Source organism: Erinaceus europaeus, chromosome 14, assembly GCF_950295315.1.
Source record: "Erinaceus europaeus chromosome 14, mEriEur2.1, whole genome shotgun sequence".
Taxonomy (NCBI): Eukaryota; Metazoa; Chordata; class Mammalia; order Eulipotyphla; family Erinaceidae; genus Erinaceus; species Erinaceus europaeus.
Window position 1 is genome coordinate 62,655,975 of NC_080175.1, and position 21,589 is coordinate 62,677,563.

The 21,589-nt window shown below is 37.4% G+C and overlaps 1 protein-coding gene across 1 annotated transcript in view; it reads left to right on the forward strand.

Annotated features, from left to right (window-relative positions):
- The window catches only part of NCAM2 (neural cell adhesion molecule 2), a 219,167-nt gene that overhangs the window by 47,778 nt on the left and 149,800 nt on the right, over positions 1-21,589 (forward strand). Inside the window, exons 7-8 of the mRNA XM_007521286.3 lie at positions 439-599; positions 1,666-1,811. Coding sequence (XP_007521348.2) covers positions 439-599; positions 1,666-1,811 — 307 coding nt within the window. The remainder of the gene's footprint in view (positions 1-438; positions 600-1,665; positions 1,812-21,589) is intronic.

The following is a 21,589-nucleotide window of genomic DNA, read 5'->3' on the forward strand; positions in this document are numbered from 1 at the left end:
ATTTAAAGCTTATTTTAAAAAGAATTCTTTCTAATATGTACCATAAGATAGTAAATAAGCACAGTGTATAAATATGTGTTGCTACCAGCATAAAAATTATATAGAATTAAGATAAGCAAAGAAGCTATTTTGTGTAATAGTCAAAGTACAAATTGAACCAGTGTTTTTTTTTTATTCTTGGTCTCTGATTAATGTGATTTCAACATAGTTCAGATGCTATTCTTGTCTCTCTGATCAAAATGATTTTCAAGTATAATTTTATTGTGTATATATTATGTTTTATTGGACTACCAAAATATATGTTTAATTTCAATGCATTCCTTTCTATGATAGTAGCCATGACGTGATTGACCTCTAGAGTTCAAAAAATTCAGTATGATCTTCTCCTGAGTTATGAAGTCAGATTTATAATAATCAGTTCTATTTTTCCCCCCTCAGGAATGGCAAGTTCATTGAAGAAAATGAAAAATACATACTGAAAGGAAGTAATACAGAACTCACTGTCCGGAACATAATCAATAGTGATGGAGGTCCTTACATGTGCAGGGCCACAAATAAGGCAGGAGAAGATGAAAAACAGGCCTTTCTCCAAGTCTTCGGTAAGTATTATAGCATACTCCAAAGCACTTATATGGAAACCCTGCTTAGTTACTTAGTTATCATTGGGGTAGTATGGTATGAACCAGTAGAAAATATCTTTCTTAAAGTTTCCTCCTTTCAAATAAAAACAGTACATGCAAATTCACATGTTACATAACACATAACTGTTTTGATCATTTTTATCAGTATTGAGGATATTTGAATATATATGCATATATAATATAAGCAGATCAACTAAAGTCAATAGATTAAGCTTTAAACTTTTGTTAACAATTATGTGTTTACACATTAAATATTCAAAATTTAATAGATTAAGAAAAAATAGGTATATTTTATGACTAATTGTACTTAAATGCTATTTTTTAAGTTTTTCTATTGAAATATAGATTGCTTGTATTTAACCCATTTATGTTAACACCAGTAAAAAATTAAGAGATTGTAGATATTACATAGTTAAGAAAAATAAAACTGAGTTAACCTGTAAACATATGAGACATCATTTTACTGCTATACTAAATTAGTAGCCTTAATTTTACATTGCATAGAAGTTATAGTTATAAAGGAAGATTTAGCTACATTGTGTAGTAATATTCTGAAAATAAACTAAGATTAAACTAAGATTAATCAACTAGAATAATAAATTAACATGTATATGTAATTGCTTAATATATCTAATATATAATATAATATATATATATTTTACCAGAGCACTACTCAGCTCTTAGAGAGAATTATAATTTGTATCTTGGATTCTGAACCACTTCAAATTATTATTGTTATATTTTTTTAATTTGGGAGGTTAATATTTTATAGTAAAGTTGTTGCATACATCTAAGATAGTGAAATAAGAAATTTAAATTAATTTATTGATAATTAATAGGAATCATCATTCTTTGCATCTTTCTTGCCTCTTTACAAATCAAAACTAGCATGTAAGTGCTATAATATACATTCATTCTATATATTTAATCTATGTATAAATTTAATACATAAAACTTTATATATATATATATATATATATATATAATCTCTAAAACAGAGTGAGTAATGTATATATTTCTACAGTACAGCCTCACATAATACAACTCCAAAACGAGACTACACATGAGGATGGTCAAGTTACACTCATCTGTGAAGCGGAAGGGGAACCCATTCCAGAAATCACTTGGAAAAGAGCTGTGGATGGTATCACTTTTCCTGAAGGCAAAAAGGTAAAAAAAAAAAAAGTGTGAGATATACTATTCATATTATATTAACTTTCATATTCACTCTAACTTACTAAGTAACATGTTGGAGTTAAATAAAATATTTTATAACAAAAATAAAATCCTACACAAATTATCGGTAAATAAAATTCAGTGGAAAACCATGTTGATATAATATTTAATGATTTAAAATGACTATTTTCATAGGACAGAAAGAGAGGGAGAGATAAGGAGAGAGAGATATACTTGCAGCACTGCTTCACCATTTGTGACACTTTTCTTCTGAAGGAAGGGACCAAGGACTTGAACCTGGGTTCTTCTGCATAGTAATATGTACATTCAGTTGGGTGCATCACTACTCAGCCCTCTTAATGATGTTTTTAAAGTGGAAAAGGTTGCTCAATAGGTAGGTAATAGGACTTACATGTGAGTCATAGATTTGATTTCTGAGACTTCATATATCAGAAAGCTTCTCTAGTCTTTCTTTCTCTTAAATAAACATGTAATCATAAAAACTGAAGACATTTTTCACTAAACCACAAAAATTTAGGTTCCTGACATTCTTAAGATTATTTACATAGACTTTTAATATGTGTTGAATATGCTAAACATTATATTACAATTTACTCCCTTGGCCAGTACTTTACATTAAAAATAGTAAACATCATATCCAATTGAAATTTATTCCCATAATTCAAACAAACACATATCTAAAAAATATAATGTATCTAAGCAACAAAATAAAAAATTCTATGATTGGATCAGTAGATACATAGAGTCCTTTGGCTGGATTTGATATTTGTTTAAAACAAAAACTCTCAATAAAAAAATGCGTTGAAGGAACATGCCACATTATAGTAATGTTTATATATGACAGACCAACAGCTAACATCATGTTCAAATGTTAAAAAGAGACAGCATTTCCTCTAAGATCTAGAACAAGGCAGTTATGTTCATTCTCCCAGTATCATTGAGAGTTATATTACAAGTTTCAGACAAAGCAATTAAATAGAATAGGAAATAAAAGGAATATAAAATGGAAAAAGAGAATAAGTGAAATTATCATTGTTTGCAAATGACAAAACACTAAAGATTTCATTAAGATCATCATAAATAATAAGCCAGAACTGTATTCTGGCAAGTTGTAAAATCAACATACAAAAGCCAGCTTTGTTTCTACATGCTAACAGTGAACTAGAAGAGAAAGAAAACAAAACAATTCATTTACAACTGCATCAAAAATAATTAGGTACTTAAGAATAAAGGCTGGGCCAGTGATATAGCTCATCTGGGAAGATTCCTATTTTGTTATATGCATGACATATTTTTTTTTACTCATCTAATGATTGACAAGACCTTAGGATAAAAGGGGTATAATTCTACACAATTCCCAACACCAGAGTTCCATATCCCATTCCCTCCATTGAAAACTTTCCTATTCTTTATCACTCTGGGAGTATGGACCCAGGATAACTATGTTTTGCAGAAGGCTTATGTAATTGCTTATGTAACGTTTGGCTTATGTAATTGCTTCTCAGATGGTATGGGCATTCTCAGGTCAACCCATGCTCTCATACTGTTTCTATCTTTCCCTAGTGGGGCAGGGATCTGGAGAGGTCTCCACCCTCCAGGATACATGATATCTGCCCAAGCAAGTCAGGTTGGTGTCAAGGTAGTATCTGCAAGTTGGTGGCTGAAAAAACATTAAGATAGAAAGCAGAACAGATTGTTTAATAATTGGGACCCTAAAGGTAAGAATATAGCAGGTAGGGTTTGGGGAGGTCTCCATTTTAAAAGAGTCTATTTGGTAGGTCTATTGTAGGTATATTCCAAGGGGACCACAACTTTACTATTTTTTGCCTGAGCCTAACAGCTAACATGCAGGTGGTCTAAAGGTGTTGTCTGGGGAGATGGTGTTAGAGTTAGAAATAGGACTAGAAAGCTGGATCAGGGAAAGGACTAGCTCCCAAATGTGGGAAAAATACAAAAATATTGTCAATTTGATCTCAGGCCCATATTCAGAACAGGAGGCTGTGTAACTTCTGCATCACTACTGGGCTGAGCTTGCATTCTGTGGTCATAGCTAGGAACATTCTTTTTAAAAAAAATTATTTATTTAAGAAAGTAGACATTAACAAAACCGTAGGATAGGAGGGGTACAACTCCACACAATTCCCATATCCCATCTCCATATCCCATCCCCTGGTCTCCATATCCCATCCCCTTCCCTGATAGCTTTCTCATTTTCTGTCCCCCTGGGAGTATGGACCCAGGGTCCTTGTGAGTTACAGAAGGTGGAAGGTCTGGCTTCTGTAATTGCTTCCCCGCTGAACATGGGCGTTGACTGGTCGGTCCATACTCCCAGTCTGCCTCTCTCCCTAGTAGAGTGGGTCTCTGGGGAAGCAGAGCTACAGGACACATTGGTGGGGTCATCAGTCCAGGGAAGTCTGGTTGGCATCCTGCTGGCCTCTGGAAACTGGTGGCTGAAAAGAGAGTTAACATACAAAGCCAAACAAATTGTTGAACAATTATGGACCTAAAGGCTGGAATAGTGCAGATGAAGTGTTGGTGGGTACTCACTGCAGACTATTGTGTATTTCTGCTTTCAGGTATATATTTTGCCCTAGTCTATGGATACGTGTGAACATATGCTCTATCTCAGGGGACCTGGTCTATATCTAGGTTTTGGGACTTTGTTAGGAAGTGAACCACCTGGAATGGAATTAGAGAATACAGTGAAAGGAAAGGTCTTACCTGAGCGATGAAGATGAAGGGTTGTCATTCCACACCTGAAGTCTCTGGACACAGTCTGAAGTGAAGCATGCTGGGGTGGCACTCGTTGAGTTGATTAGGTTGCCTTCAATGGGTGCAATATTATTTGATATGCATTGAGAGAAGCATGCAGGAAAGTGGGCCCCACCAAAGGTTCCATGACTGGGGGAAATATAGGCTCTATAGTGGAAATGTGAGGTTCCTACTGTCTTAGGGTTCAAGAAGACAATGGACAGTTATTATTATCATCACATTATTTGGTAATTGGGTTAACTTCAAAAAGTCCCTTTGTTAGGGTTTGCTGTATAATACCCAGCATCTTGTATATAGCGGTGTCACCGGTTGCTTCTGTTCTCCCTGGTTTAGGCTTTTGAGAGAGTCAACATATCAAAGACTCAGCCTATGTATTAAAAAGACTCAGTCTGTGTTTTAAAAAGTTCTAGACATATGATCAATTTTCCCCTCTCATATTAATTGAGTAGGAGTGTACATAAGCACCATTCCCACCACCAAAGACTGTGTCTTATCCCACCCCCCAACCCCGAATGTCCACCCTCCCCCTCACTACAGGGTTTTTACTTTGTTGCCCTACTCTGGATTTAATCAGATCCTGTTTTAGTTTCCCTTTCTGTTCTTTCTCAACTTCTGTTGATGAGTGGGATCATCCCATACTCATCTTTGCCTTTCTGACTTAGCTCACTTAACATAATTCCTTCTAGCACCATACAAGATGGGTCAGATAAGGTGGGTTCATTGTTCTTAATAGCTGCATAGTATTCCACTGTGTATATATACCACATTCTAGGCTTCATTCACTGCAGGTCCTGTCTTCCTTGAGTGGCAGAGTATGTTGACTCAACCTCCCTTATGAGAATAGGGCAGTCTCTAACATTATTCACCCACAGTGCGGGCAAGGTCGTTATGTAGAGGCCCACAAGTGGATCTACTATGTTGTTCTTGATGGAGATGACCAGTGAAAGTAGAGAGAAGGATCTGTAAGAGGTCTAGGCCCATCAAGTCTATGTGGGAATCCCAGAATTTCTTGACTAGGGCCCCGGATGATAGATCAAAAGAGACATCATTGAAGTATGCTGTCCTCTAGCCCTTATCCAGCTTTTATAGTCCTTACTTTGACAAGGTTAGCTTTGAAATGATGGAGGGAAGTCAAATAGGAAGTAGGTGAGGAGGCTATCTAGGTCTGAGTAGAAAGAGGAGGCTATCTAGGTCTAAGTAGAAACTATTTTATTAAGTTCTTTCTGATACTTAATTTAAAAAAGTGTCTTTTGGGGGGTCTTCTGTTTGTTTGCTGCATTTATTGAGTCATTGCAAACAACTACCCTTTTACTTTAAGGTATAAATTCTCCTCTAACTTGTGGATACATGTGAGCATGTTCTCTATCTCAAGGGACCTGGTTTATATTTTTACAGGAGGCTTAAACTGTCAATACATTTTTTTCTTTTTATTGTTATAGTTATTATTGTTGTTGTTGTTGATGTTGTCATTGTTGGATAGGACAGAAAGAAATGGAGAGAGGAGGGGAAGACACAGAGAGGGGGAGAGAAAGATAGACACCTGGAGACCTGCTTCACAGCTTGTAAAGTGACTCCCTGCAGGTGGGGAGCTGGGGGCTCAAACTGGATCCTTATGCTGGCCCTTGTACTTTGTGCCACATGCACTTAGCCCGCTGTGCTACCACCGGACTCCCAATTGTCAATACATTTTTGATAATGACTTTTCCTTTGAAATATTAAGTCACCTATAATCTTAGACTAGAGAGACAAGAAACAACATGTCTTGTCACTATATAAGGTACAGCTATATGTGAATAGCATTAAATGGCATAAGTCATGATGAGGCCTTGTATGATAAATCCTAACCATGGGATTTTCGAAATAAACCAAATTCCCAAATAACATGGTTACAGTAATAACTATCTGTTGTCTTCTTAAACTCTAAGATAGCAGACACCTTCCTCATTCTCTACAAAACCCATATTTCTCCCTGTCCTAGAAACTTTGGGCCATAGCTCCTTTTCCTGCATACTTCATTACATCCATAACATTTACTACTGCATTTCTTGACTTTTTAGGATTACTATACAGATTCAATACAGCCTCCATCAAAATTCCAATGACATATATAATAAAATAGAAAAAATATTCCTGAATTTGCTTAAAAAACCAAAAACACCTGAATTTCCCAAAAATACCTGTGAAAAAAAGAATAATAATGAAGATATCCTACAGCCCCCCCAGCTCCAAATTAGACTACAAAACTATTACAATTGCATTTTGATACTAGAATTAAATCAAACATGAAAAGTAATGGAATAGAACTAGTGTCCAGAAATGAAGCCATACACACACACACACACACACACACACACACACACACACACACACACGCAGAGTCTTTGTGAAGGTTGTGAAGGGTGTATTGAATGGAGACATCTCTTCAGTATAAGGTATTATATAAAACTGAATAGCTACATGTCAAATAAGAATGCAGTTGACAGTGAAATAGCTCACTTGGATAGTGTACTAATTTGATGTTTTTACAACCCAGATTCAAGTCTGATCCTTACTTCATAGAAGGGATCTTTGGTGCTGTGATATCCTCTCCCTCCCTTCCTTTTGAGAGAAAGGAGGTGGGGGTAGAAAAATGAGCCAGTATCTCATACTATGTACAAACGAAATTAACACAAAATGGATTAAAGTCTTAGACACAAATGCATAAAGTACATTGAAGAAAATATAAATAAAATACTCCAAAGTATTGACTTCAGAGAGTTTTTCTTTAAATATTTATTTATTTATTTCCTTTTTGTTTGTATTGTTGTTATTGATGTCATTTTTAGATAGGACAGAAATTGAGAGGGGAGGGGAAAACAGAGAGGGGGAGATGTTGCAGAGGAGTTATTCTGATGCAGTCTCTGCCCCCAGGTTTTTCTATGCCCCGCTAAATCCTAGAGTGCCCCCTTTCAACCAATCCTGGCTCCGCCCTCAGGTTTTTCTATGCCCCGCTAAATCCTAGAGTGCCCCCTTTCAACCAATCCTGGCCCTACACGTCACCCCTGGTTGTCGCCCAATAAAAAGCCCCCTCACCCCTCCCCTCTCTCTCTCTGGGCTCTCGGCTCTCCCTCTCTGAGGTCTCGCTCCCTGCTCTCCCCCCGTGGTCGGCCATTGCTGGCTGGCTCCACGTGGTCTGAACCTAACCTCCCCCCATCCTATAATAAAGATTTGTGTACCCCTTTGCTCTGGACATCCGCTCTCTTCTCCGCGGTGCAGCCCGACACCAGACCACCGCAACAACATCTGGCGCCCAATGTGGGGCACGAACCCATGACCCTGAGATTAAGAGTCTCATGCTCTACCGACTGAGCCAGCGGCTGACCTCCCTCATGCAGCGTTGCATCCCCTGCCAATTCTTCCCCTAGCCATCTACTTCGGACTGAGACTTGTATCGGACTTTCTGACATACCCTATATACATTTTACACAATTTTGAAGCAGCTTATTTCCCTTCACGCTGCTGGTTTTTCATAGACTGATCCTGAGTAATTCATAGACTTTACAGACTGTTGCCTTGAGGACTATACAATGCCAAATAGCCCCTCTGTTTTCTGGGTCATGCCTCCCGCCTCCCCCTCATTATGTACCCTTGCCCCTTTCCCCACCCAAACAGGGAATGCTCCTTTACACACCAATCCTTCCCTTCACACCACACTGGCTTTTACTTCCCCCCTACTTGTCCCTTCCTATTTTGTTTAGGCTTATGCCCAAAAGGTTTCTGCCCCATGATAGTCTTTTATAGACTTTGTACATCTTATGCAATTACTAGATAGAAAGATAGAAAAGATGTAGAGATATTGTGAAGAGATGGTTGAGCAGGCTGCCCTTAAACCTATGAGATGAGTCTCTCCAGGTAAGTCTCTCTCTCTCTAAAGAGGGGTTGAGCACAGGAGGACGCATAAATCTCACAAGGTTGGCAGCCATTTAAGCCTTCCCTCCTCCACAGAAAGTCTTACATCTTCCCACCTGAGCATGGCATTCCTCTAAAACATTTAAGCCTGCTCCATTCCATTTTTCTTTACTGTGTCCATTTAGATATAAAGGGATAGGAGGAGATGTTGCAGAGGAGTTATTCTGATGCAGTCTCCACCCCCAGGTTTTTTCTCCACCCCTATGCCCAGCTAAATCCTAGAGTGCCCCCTTTCAACCAATCCTGGCCCTACACGTCACCCCTGGTTGTCGCCCAATAAAAAGCCCCCTCACCCCTCCCCTCTCTCTCTCTGGGCTCTCGGCTCTCCCTCTCTGAGGTCTCGCTCCCTGCTCTCCCCCCGTGGTCGGCCATTGCTGGCTGGCTCCACGTGGTCTGAACCAAACCTCCCCCCCATCCTATAATAAAGATTTGTGTACCCCTTTGCTCTGGACGTCCACTCTCTTCTCCGTGGTGCAGCCCGACACGAGACCACCGCAACAACATGGAGAAAAAGACAGACACCTGCAGACCTGCTTCACCACCTGTGAAGCGACTCCCCTGCAGGTGGGGAGCGAGTGGCTAGAACCAGGATGCTTAAGCCAATCCTTGCACTTTGAGCCACATGTGCTTAACCCGCTGTGCTAACCGCCTGACTCCCAACTTGAGAGAGTTCTTCAGAGAGTGGACTCCAGTGGCAAGGGAAATAAAGAAAAAAATAATAGGATTATATCAAGCAGATAAACCTCTACACAATTTTAAAAAATCAACAAAATTGAAACACATCATAATAAGTGGAAGAAAACATTTGTAGAACATACATCTGGAAAGAGCTAACTCCCAAGGCATATAAAGAATTCACAAAAATCCATTAAAAAAAAGAAAAAGAAAAACCAAGTAACCTCATCAAGAACAGGAAGAACTGAACTTCATCAAAGGAGATATCAGTCAAAACACATAAAAGTTGTTCATTATCAATTATTATCAGGAAAGTTCCGAAGACACTGACAGTGAGATTCATGTCACTCCTGTTAAGTAAAGTCTTTATTAAGTATACCCCCAAACAAGTTCTGAAGTGGGTGCAGATAAATGGGAACCCCTTGTACACTATTAATGAAATGTAAAATGGCCCAGCCCCTTTGGAAAACAGTACAGCAAATTTCTAAAAGATATTAAAAATATATGTCCATATAGTCCAATAGTCTCATTCATACATAAATTCATAAAGAACACCAAAACACAAATTCAGAATGGTGAATGCACAGCTGTCTTCCTAGTGGTGCTATTTACAACAGCCAAGATATGCAAACTGCTCATGTGTCCTAGAGCAGATGAATGAATGAAGAAGTTGTAGTATACATACACAATGGAATATTACTCAGTTGTAACAAAAGGTGAAGTCTTTCCTTTTGCTCCAACTTGGATGGTTTGTAAAGGGCCACACTAAACTAAGTAAGTTAAAGAGTGGATGATAAATATGTTACCTCACTCATATGTGGGAAAAAGAAAAACAAGGGAATAGATAAGTAATAACAAAGCCCGAGATTTAGGTTTCAAAAGGGTTAAAGAAGAGAGATGAACATAAGGATACATTGGTGCTAGGTACTGTGTTTTATCATATGTGAAGAAAGGTGAAAACTATAGCCATGAGCTACAGATAACCAGATAAGCCAGTGACACCTCAATTAAAAATAACATGTAGGGGCTGGGCGGTAGAACAATGGGTTAAGCACACATCATGCGAAGTACAAGGACTGGTGTAAGGATCCTGGTTCAAGCCCACGGCTACCCACCTGCAGGGCGATCGCTTCACAAGCGGTTAAACAGGTCTGCTGGTGTCTATCTTTCTCTCACCCTCTCTGTCTTCCCCTCCTTTCTCCATTTCTTTCTGTCCGGCAACAAGAACAGCAATGATAATAATAAAAATAACAACAACAACAAGGGCAACGAAATGGGAAAAGTGGGCTCCAGGAACAGTGGATTCATAGTGCAGGCATCAAGCCCCTTGGTTATCACCAAGTGATAACCCTGGAAGATAAATAAATAAATAAATAAATAAATAAAATGTCATTCATGATATCTCCATAGTTATGAGACACATTTCTCTTTTCTCATAGGGAGGGGTTAGTAAGGGAACTTGAAAGCCTATGAATAATTTGTTAGAACAATTCCATCCTCATTGTTTAAATGTTGAGTCCAATGAGAAGTGTTCACTTCCAACAAATATACTAGTAGCATTTTGTCCCTCCAGGGCATTAGGTTTTTAAACCAACATTTCCTCAATAAGACACTACATATATATGCCCCCCCTTTATCATCAAGTATTTTTACAGTATGGAAAATAACTCAAAAATATAATGGCATAAGAAAATTAGTTTACTGGTGTGTTTTGTGCATCAGGAAGTTGGAAAGACTCAGTTGGGTTCTGGGAGTCTCAAATGTATTTGCATTTAGATATTTTTGTACAATTGTGGTCATAAGAAGGGCCAACTTTGCTGAAAAGACAATGCTGTTTCTGAACCAAGAGCTCATTTGCAGGAATAGACTAGAATACCTACATAGGCTCTATTGAGCATAGTTATCACAGACAGCCCTTTCTCTTTGAAGGCAAATGGAGTCCTTCAGAATCAACACCCAAAGATAAATTATGCCAACTACATAGACTTTCTGAATGAGTCTTGGAAATCATTTCTTCCATATTTGACATGACTGCACTCATATTTTAAGTCATTTAGAACTGGAAGAGTACATTCCTGACCATGAGTGAATCCAAATTCAAATCCAGGTGATACATAGAAGCAGTATGACCCCAGAGGAAGCTCCAAGGATGGAGCAATTTTGTCGTGTCTCTCCCTACCTGTCTTCTCTCCCTCTCTCTCCTTTTTTGCTCTGTCTCCCTTCGTATCTTTCTGTCTGCCTGCCTATCTATCTATGTGTAATTTATGTATGTGTGAAGTAAAAATAATGAAAAATTAGGCCCAGGAAATGTGGAATTGCATATATATGAGGCCCAGGTAGAAGGAAGGAAGGAAGGAAGGAAGGAAGGAAGGAAGGAAGGAAGGAAGGAAAGAAGAAAGGGAGGCTAGAGCCAAAACTCAAAATGAGAGGAATTAATCACCCTTCCTTGATGTAGAGGCATTAAATTTCACCTTTAATAATCCTCTATGTGATGAAAGATAGCCACTAGGGATAGCTTTGCTAAAAGTTTATCTGTGGCAATTTCCCTTCAGAATGTCCCCTTGGGGATAGTTCCATTTAAATTTCCCTAAAAGAGGAGACAGAAGGCTGTGATTTTCCCAAGGACCCAAAGTAAGAGGAACAGACAAGATTTGAACCGAATTTTTACTATTCATAGCACATGCCCTTAGAGACACATCAGGATCTTCAATTAATTAATCTTAGAGACACGATTTCAGGGAGAGAGAAAAAGTGAAAAAGAGACCACAGTACCAAAGCTTGCTTCAAGGCAGCGGGGCCAGAGTTGGAACTGGATAGAACACATGGCAAAGCAGGAGCCTAGTGTACTATGCAAGTGAGATATTTCACCAGTAATAAGATTTGTTTGTTTGTTTTAGAGGGAGGACCCAGGCATCACTCTAGCACAGACAATGCTGGAGAATGAGGGTTGAAGTCAGGACTTCAAGCTTGTAAATCGGATACTTGATCCAGTCTGCCAAATTTCTTTACTATGTATGGCTGGACTCCTTATATGAATCCAAATGTTATCTTCATCCTGTTAAAAAAGATGCAAAAAAATAAAATCTTTATTTTGGTTTTGAATAGCTGCTTACAGGAAGATACTACTTCTTTTACTTAACTATATGATGGTCATCAGACACTAAAAGTTTTTATTATTATTATTATTTCATTATTAAAGCACATATATGTAGTTAAAACCCAGAAATTTGTGAAAGTTTATACTTTAATAATCCATAATATCACATTAATTTTTCTATTTAAAGGATTCACTTGAGATAGTGAATTAATTTTTCACAGTTGATTTTCAATGAATATGGGTTAAAGCTTAATGATAGTAATTTCCTCACTACATTGTGCCCCTAGTTGTTATTTTATTACTAGGCACAATTTTATGCCACTATCTAGGCCAACATCAATTAGTTATAACATTTTAATATTTCATAAGAATGCAATTGAGCAAAAATGTCTATACCTTTCACATCTAATTTCCTGTATTGTACTGGCTTATGATGCATGTTTTTTTATTTTGTAGATCATATCAAATTATTTAGCTATGAATATTAATTTAATATGAAATGTCTTTGCAAAATACAACTTCCGTCGGAAACAGCGAAAACAGAGTTCTTCTAATTCATGTCTATTATTTCTATAATGAACTTCAAAGCATCTTATCTACATTTAAAATAATAATTTTAGAGCACTTCAAAATAGTTTTCAATGTGCAATATCTATGTACTTGATTTAGAAATATTTTCTAAAGTTTATTATTTCAGAATTATTTTATTTGCAAAATAATTTCATTAATTTTAAATTGTTAATGTCTTGAAAGGTTAAGATAGAAAATAAATTGATTTTTTTTTCTGAGACTGAGAGGGTTAGCATAAATCACAGATATGAGATGCTGTGTTTGACCCTGTGTTCTATTCCTGGCACTATGATGCTCTTGCTACTCTTTCTTTTTGTCTCAAAAGTAATCCTTTAAACTTTTAAAAAATATTTATTTATTTATTATTGGATAAGTACAGAGATAAATTGATAGGAGAGGGGAGATAGGGAGGGAAAGAGACAGAGATACCTGAATCCCTGTATTTCTGTTCAGGAAGCTTCCCCCTTGCATGTGGGGAACCAGAGGCTTGAACCTGGGTCCTTTCACACTCTAATGTGTGTGATTAACCAGGTGCACCACTACCTGGCCCCTTGAAAACAACCCTTTATCATTTAGAGGAAAAAAAAATGACCAACAGGGTTTTACCTGGTGTCTGCACAATGAATCCCACCACTCTAAGTGACCATTTTTTTCTTTATTTCATTTTGATAAGATGAAAAATATGAGAGAAGAAGGGAGATGAATAAGAGAGAAAGACATGCGGTAGCCCTGCTTCACTGCTACTGAAGATTCCCCTCTGCAGGTGAAGACTGAGGATTTGAACCTGGGTCCTTGCACATGGTAGTATGTGTGCACTACTGTGTATGCCATCACCCAGTGTCTTCATTATTACTTTATCAATCAGTAACTGCTAGTATATGTGGTGACTCAGAATAGGAATGCATAAATGGGAGTGCTGGAAAAGCCACAATTTATTTCCAGCTTTGTCAATATTGGACATGTCATTTGTTATACTACATCTCATGTTTGTTTGACTTTCTACATGTCTGCATCAGGGTTATAGTAAGACATGCCTGTCAGGTTTCTGGAAAGCACATATGGCAGAATCCCAGATACAGAGCAAGCTACTTAAAAGGCTGATTTTCTCTTTACCTTGGAGGTATTTTGTCTTTTAGATATTTTATAAATTATACAATGATTATGTCTTTTGCTGCCACAAAAAATGGTTAAAAATTAGAATATGGACATGATCATATATATTCTATGAGTATTATTATCAACACCAACATTAGAACAGAATTATAGCCTCTTCTAAATAGAAGACATAGCTAATACAGAAATATCATCTTTAGCAGTAATAATTCAATGAATCAGATAAGAAATTTTTGCCATATCTTATAACTACACATTAATGCTCCATTTGTAATATTTCACATTTCCCTTATGGTTTGCAATGTCTGAAATCTCCACTGAGGTTTATTTTAATCTCTGAATGGTTAGTGTCAGTCTCTATTCCTGAAGAAAGTACAAAGTTCTAGTTTCTTGGCATGAAATAGGATAGATTATAAGGATAATTTTAACTATTAAAGATTAATATGTCTTGCCAGTATCAGAAACATCATTGACTTAATGCTTCCTTTCCTTACAGATTTTCTTCTACATATCTGTTATTCTTTTAAAAAATGTTTATTTATTTATTCCCTTTTTGTTGCCGTTGTTGTTTTATTGTTGTAGTTATTGTTGTTGGCATTGTTGGATGGGACAGAGAGAAATGGAGAGAAGAGGGGAAGACAAAGAGGGGGAGAGAAAGATAGACACCTGCAGACCTGCTTCACTGCCAGGCTAGCTTCACGGGCAGGAGAGAGAGACAACCAGGGACTCATGGCTGAGTGGTACTGGAGGTCAGTCTTTATTCATGTGGAACGCAGCACAATCTAAGCTATCTCTAATCACAGTCCTGTCCTTATATATCCTGAGGTGGTAGTGTCAGGTCCAAAGAGGATGTACGTAGGATAGGGCATGGGGAGAAGGAAAAAGCATGCAAAACAGTGAGGATTAAACCAATGCCCTGGAGGCAGAGCGGTGCTTAGTTAACAGTGGTTATGTAAATAGAATACAGTGTTAAGCAGGGGGGATTAAACCAATGAAACAGAAGGGGTCTTAGAAGCAGAATTTAGAAGCATACCAACACTTCACTGCTTGTGAAGCAACTCCCCTGCAGGTGGGGAACAGGGGTTCGAACCAGGATCTTTATGCCAGCCCTTGGTGCCTGCACTGTGAACCCACAGCTACTGGAGCCCTTTCTTTCTCCCTCCCTCCCTCCCTTCCTTCCTTCCTTCCTTCCTTCCTTCCTTCCTTCCTTCCTTCCTTCCTTCCTTCCTTTCTTTCTTTCTTTTTTTCTTGATAGAGCAGAGAGAAATTGAGAGAGGAGGGGGAGATATTGAGATGGGAGGGGGAGATAGAGAGGGAGAGAGAAAGATAGACACCTGCCTCCTGCTTTGCCGCTTTTGAAGCCAACCACTACCCTGCAGGTGGGGGGCCAGGGGCTCAAACTAGGATTCTTGGGTGGGTCCTTATGCTTCATACTATGTAAGCTTACTGCTGGGTTCCTCCTTTAATGACTTTAATTACTACCTACTATATGATAATAAATATTGACTCTGAAGAAACCCTTCTATATTATTAGAAGTACATAAATAAGAAGTTATAGTAGAAAGAAAAAAAACATTTCATATAAAGCAGGTCTGCTTGTTATTTGTAAATCTTTCAAATATAGTTTAATATTTATAGTATGAAATGTGTTTCTTTATACAGTAACTTTAATTTTTAACTATTAAAAGTGTATTTATTATGAAAGGTGGGGAGAGGGAGAAAGAAAGAGAGTGGGGGGCAGAGAGGATGGAGAGAAACACCAGAAGCACTGCTCAGCTCTGTCATATGGTGGTCCCAGTTTGGTAGTGCTAGGTATTGAATATGGGACCTGTAGGATCTTAGGTACAGACATCTGATTCACTTCTGTATGCTACTTCCCTGCCCTCTTTTAAAAATTTAAAAAGACAGATTATAGTATTTGTCATTGTAGCAGTAAGTGGAAGTGAAAAGATCTATAGAAAGTGATTTTTACCTCTCAAGTTCTTGTAAGATACTAAAGAAACACAGTAAGTAATCCTATCCCTGTGAATTGAATGTTTTATATAATAATTACTAAGTACTTATAATATTTGTCTTATAGATGATATCTTGCATGTACCATTTATCTACTCTTAAGAAACAGAATCTGTAATTATTTTGTTCTTGTTACACTTGTCCTACATAGGAAATTATAGACTTACCACCACAAGAAATTAATCACAGTCTATGCTGAATACGAATTATTTGAAATGTGTGCCAATAACTCATAACTACCTTAAAGGAAATTCCTTAAACTTAAGTCCTTTGACTAATAGATTCATATCTTTGCTAAATTTCTGTACTGCCTGGACTTTGATATGTGTGACATTTTTGTTGTAGCACCAGGGAATGGGCCCAGGGAATGTGTGATACCACTGCCAAGCATTCTCTCTGGCCAAAGATTTTTATTTATTTTTTTCAGTTCTCAGAAGTGTGTTGAGAGAGGAAGAGAGGAGACAGAAGGAGATAGTGTTGTTCATAGTTCTTCATTTTGGTGGGACCCAGGGGCTAGTGCATGATAAGTCATATGCTCTAGCAATTTTCAAGATTACATATTTATTGCTGGGGGACAAAGAGATTAACATGCAGTTCCACCATTTATACACAGCTCCAGGCATTGAATTAGAACTCACTTATACTCTGTGGCTGAGTCATTTTCCTGGCCACTAAAGATGTATCAGTTAGGACAGAACTGATTCTCCATCATCTTTTTTGAGGGATTTCAGCACTTCCCGCCATTAAATAAATGCACTGCATTATTAACTAGTGGATTTAACAATTTGCAAACGGGATCAGTAGTAACAGAAATTCATTAAGTTCCTATCCTTAATAACAAAGGATGTGTCTGAAGTGATGCTACTCAACTCCATTAAACAAGAGATTAACTTTTAAAATGATAATTTTTTGGTTTTTTCTTGTGTGAAATAAATGAAGAGATGCTTGTCTTAGAATTTAAATAAGTGAGGCCAGGCAGTGGCGCACCTGGTTAAGCACACATATTACAGTGCACAAGGTCCCAGGTTCAAGCCCCTGGTCCCCACCTATAAGGGGAAAGCTTCACAAGTGATGAAGTAGGCTGCAGGTGTCTCTTCGTCTTCCTCTCCCTCTCTATCTCCCTAACTCCTCTCAATTTCTCTCTATCTCTATCCAATAATTAATAAATATTAAAAACATACAAAAAGAATATTTAAAAATGAATTTAAGTAAGTGCAAAATATTGTGATTAAAATAAGACTTTCTATTATTTTCTAGTTATTTGATAAATGTAACTTTCTTTTTTAAAATTTTTTAATATTTATTTTATTTATTTATTCCCTTTTGTTACCCTGTTGTTTTATTGTTGTAGTTATTATTGTTGTTGTCATTGTTGGATAGGACAGAGAAAAATGGAGAGAGGGAGGGGAAGACAGAGAGGAGGAGAGAAAGACAGACACCTGCAGACCTGCTTCACCGCCTGTGAAGCGACTCCCCTGCAGGTGGGGAGCCGGGGTTCGAACCGGGATCCTTATGCCAGTCCTTGTGCTTTGCACCACCTGCGCTTAGCCCACTGCACTACAGCCCGACTCCCGATAAATGTAACTTTCTACTCAGCTCTGACTTAATGTGGTGCTACAGATTAAATCTGAGACTGTGGAGGTGTGAGTGAGACTCTTAAAATTTTTATTATTAATTTATTTAAGTGTTTATTAATTTTAGATAGACACAGAGACATTGAGAGAAAAGGGAAAGATGAATAGAGACATGATATATATGTAGGTAGGTAGATGATAGATAGATAGATAGATAGATAGATAGATAGATAGATAGATAGATAGATTAGATAAAGATAGGAACACACACAGACACACCTGCAGCACTGCTTTACCACTTGTGAAGCATCGACTCTCCATTCAGATAGGGCATGAAATTCTTTTTGCATAACCATTATGCTGTCTCCTTTCTCAGTATTTCTGTGTTAAAGACCTATTTGCACTTTCAGGAGTTCACACACCTGAGGAGCAGACTCCAAGTTCAGCATATATTTAGGTGACTATGCAGATGTTCTCAGGGAATAGAAATTATGGACCTGACATTTCTATTCTTTCTTTTACATTGCTCTAGTTCACTCATTTCTATATATAGTATTTTGTTGGATGAAGACAAAGAGAAACCAAGAAGGGAAAGGGAGATAAAGAAGGAGAAAGAGATACCTGCAACACTACTTCATGACACATGAAACATTCCCCCACTGGGTGGGAACCTACCAGGGTCTTTGCATATGGTAACGTGTGCTCAGCCAGGTGCACTGAAAAAGGTATTTATGTTCTCCTCTGGTATTCTGATTTTTTTTTTATGCAGTTGCCATGAAAGAGCTCTCTAGAATATCTGGCTTTGGTGCCTAGGTAGGTTTACAACCCCACTGTCCTTCAGGGTTGTATACTAAGTAGGAATGCTTAACTGACACCCAGAAGCAAAATAAGAGCCCAGACTTCCTGTGAAAGAGATCTATTGATTTTTTTCAACCTAGTTGCGGTCTAAATGGCAAGCTTCTAGTTAAGCAACCCCCTAAGGTCCGACTGGAAAGCTTTTCAGCTAGAGTTCTATGGAGAGTTAAGCTCTTAAAAAAATTCAGTCATGTATTTGTTTTTGCATAGAGACAGAAATATTGAGAGGGGAGAGGGAAATGAAGAAGAAGAGAGAATAAGAGACTAATAATAGACTAATAAGAGACTTTATATATACATATTCCTTTACTTTACACTTTGGTTCTATCTCTCATCTCCCCATGATAGATGTCTACAAATCACACTTTTCCCCTGCACAGGCCCCTTCTCACAATGAAAAGCACCAGGACACCTTTGCCACCACACCCCTTCCCTTTCCCTCTTCTTCCAGAGTCCTTTGCTTTGGTGCAATATACCACATGCAGTCTGAGTTTCCCTTATATTATGTTTTCCCTTTCTGTTCTTGCTTCTTAAGTTCCACCTATGAGTGAGATTGTCCAGAGCTCATGCTTCTCTTACCCCAGACTCTATTCCAGATCACTAGTCTCTCCTAGAGGTGAGCTTTTATATGCATGTAGTGGTATGTAGCTTTTGCACCTGGTGTCTCAGTTTGTGCAACTGATGTCAGGAAGTGTCCTCTCCTAACTGTGGTGTCCAGGGGTGATTGCATTGCTTTCCATAGGCCTCGCAGGACTATAGCAATCAGAGGGCCACTTCTTAACAGACTTCCACACCCAGGATATGATAGTGGACTAAGACATAATACATAGCCTTAATTTTCCATAACAAAGGTTTTTTTTTACTTGTCCTTGGAGCTTTGGCTTAAGGTACAGGCATCTGGATTGGAAGCCATCTAAAATCCTTTATTGGTACACCTCGAAAAAGCATCACTGGATGTTGTCTTTACCCACTCCCTTTGCCTTGCTACAGGTGACTGTTATCTTCAGAAATGGACATGTACACTTATCTGACATCTTGACTTGGCAGCTGACACCAAGGGGTGAAATTACTATCTGATAGTCCATCAAGACTGTGTATTTACATATATTACAAGTTGTTATTTGTAAATTAATTTTCAGCCAGACTCAATTTATGTACTGATAAGGGTTGCATCTCATTAGGGATACTGATGAGTCTTGGTAGCCCCTGAAATATTTGGAAAAACTAAAGAAAAAGTAGATTGCTTATACTAGCACAAAACTCAGATAACCAAAAGGATGGAATAGAACTTAATGCCAAGGTACAAATTTTAATGGGAGATACTCTTTCTTTTTTCCTTTCCTTTTTCTCTTTCTTTTGTTCATTTTTTTAATTTTATTTTAAAATGCACCATTTTTATACAACGAGAATTGATTGCAGGTAACTTACTAAAACAACATAGTGGTATTACTTTAGTTTAATATGTATAATATACTGATTTTTTTTTGTTTCCCTTTACAGACTTAGTTTGCAGTGGAGAACTATTCTCTCTCCCACCACCCTGAGAACTCTTCTCTCTCCCCCCACCCCACTTCCCAGAATCTTTTACTTTGATACAATACATCATGTCCAGTCCATGTTTTACTTTGTTCCTTCTCTCTCTTTCCCCAAATATTGAATCCTGCTTATGGGGGAGATAATTCAGTATTTGCCCTTCTCCTTTTGCCTTATCTCGCTTAACCTGAGATCTTCAATTTTCATCCATGATGAATTAAAGGAGATACTTACTCATCTGATGTTGGATATCTGGGTTGCTTCCAGGTTCTGGCAATTACAAATTGTGGTTCTCTGAACACAGGTATGCATAGATCTTTTATGATAGTTGTTTCTGTTTCCTTTGGGTAAATCCCCAGGAGAGGAATTGCTGAGTAATAAGGTAGGTCCATTTCTAGGTTGCTGAGAAGTCTCTAGACAGTCTTTGGTAAGATTTATAGAAATTAGCACCCAGAATCAAGGAAAATAAATAATGAAAATATATACCAAATACAAGAATAAGATTAAAATTATTTTAAAAAAATGACACTGGGCTAAGTGACTTATCTGATAAATAATTCAAATTTATGCTCCAAACACATACTCATCGAACAAGGTAAGAGTGGATGAGCACAGTGGGAAGTTCAACAAAAAGAAAATATTAAACAGTACCAATAGGAAGGGTCAGGATACAGTTCACGTTGTAGAACACACACTTTGTCCTGCATGAGCATCCAAGTTCAAGCCTCTAGATTATGATTTTCAACTTATTTGACTCAGTAGATAATCATAAGTCTTGAGATAGGAATTGTATTCTGATACTAAACCCCCTGTATGCTCAGATACTTATTAGTTTTTGTATTCACGATTTTCTAATAACTTAATATAAAAAAGCAGTGTTCCCAATGCCCTTTCCCATATAACTCAATTATAAGAAAAGCTAAGATTACTTTTGTAATATGACTACTTTGGAAAAAAGTAAGTCAATTTCTGATATTCGAGAAGAATGCTAAAGAGCATACTCCTGGCACCTGTAGATTTTAATGCCTGCATTTTTTTTTCTTTCAAGAGATAATGGGCTTTGCTGAAGGATTTTGTATTTGAGTGACATTTTTAAGGTCTACCTAATGCATTTTTTCATACCAGTGCTCTGATACAATAGTATAGGTCCCTGCTGGGCAATAGGCAAAATGGATACTTCTATTCCCCATCTAATGTAGGTGGTAGAATATAATTAGGCATGTTGGAAATCTTCCTTGATGCTTCTGAGCTTGCTGAGAGGTGAGTTTTCAATCATTTACAGCTTTCAGAAATTTCTTTTCCGGTCCACAGCTTGAATAATAATTATCAAAGACATCTTGTCCTAAGTTCAGCATGTCCTTTTGAAACTATTTGAAACTATTAAAAACTATAAAGAAGATTCTGGGAAATATCTAATGAATAAAAACATCATTGTCCTTTTTCTTAAAAGTATCGCTTTTTAAAGAACTAATTTAAAAATATAAGAATTTCCACTTGAAAGAAGCTGTCATCTAGCTTGTGAAATGATCTGATAGTAGTTCCCAATTTCAGAATAATTATTTTGAAGAAACAAATATTACATGTTGGATATTATTTAACTA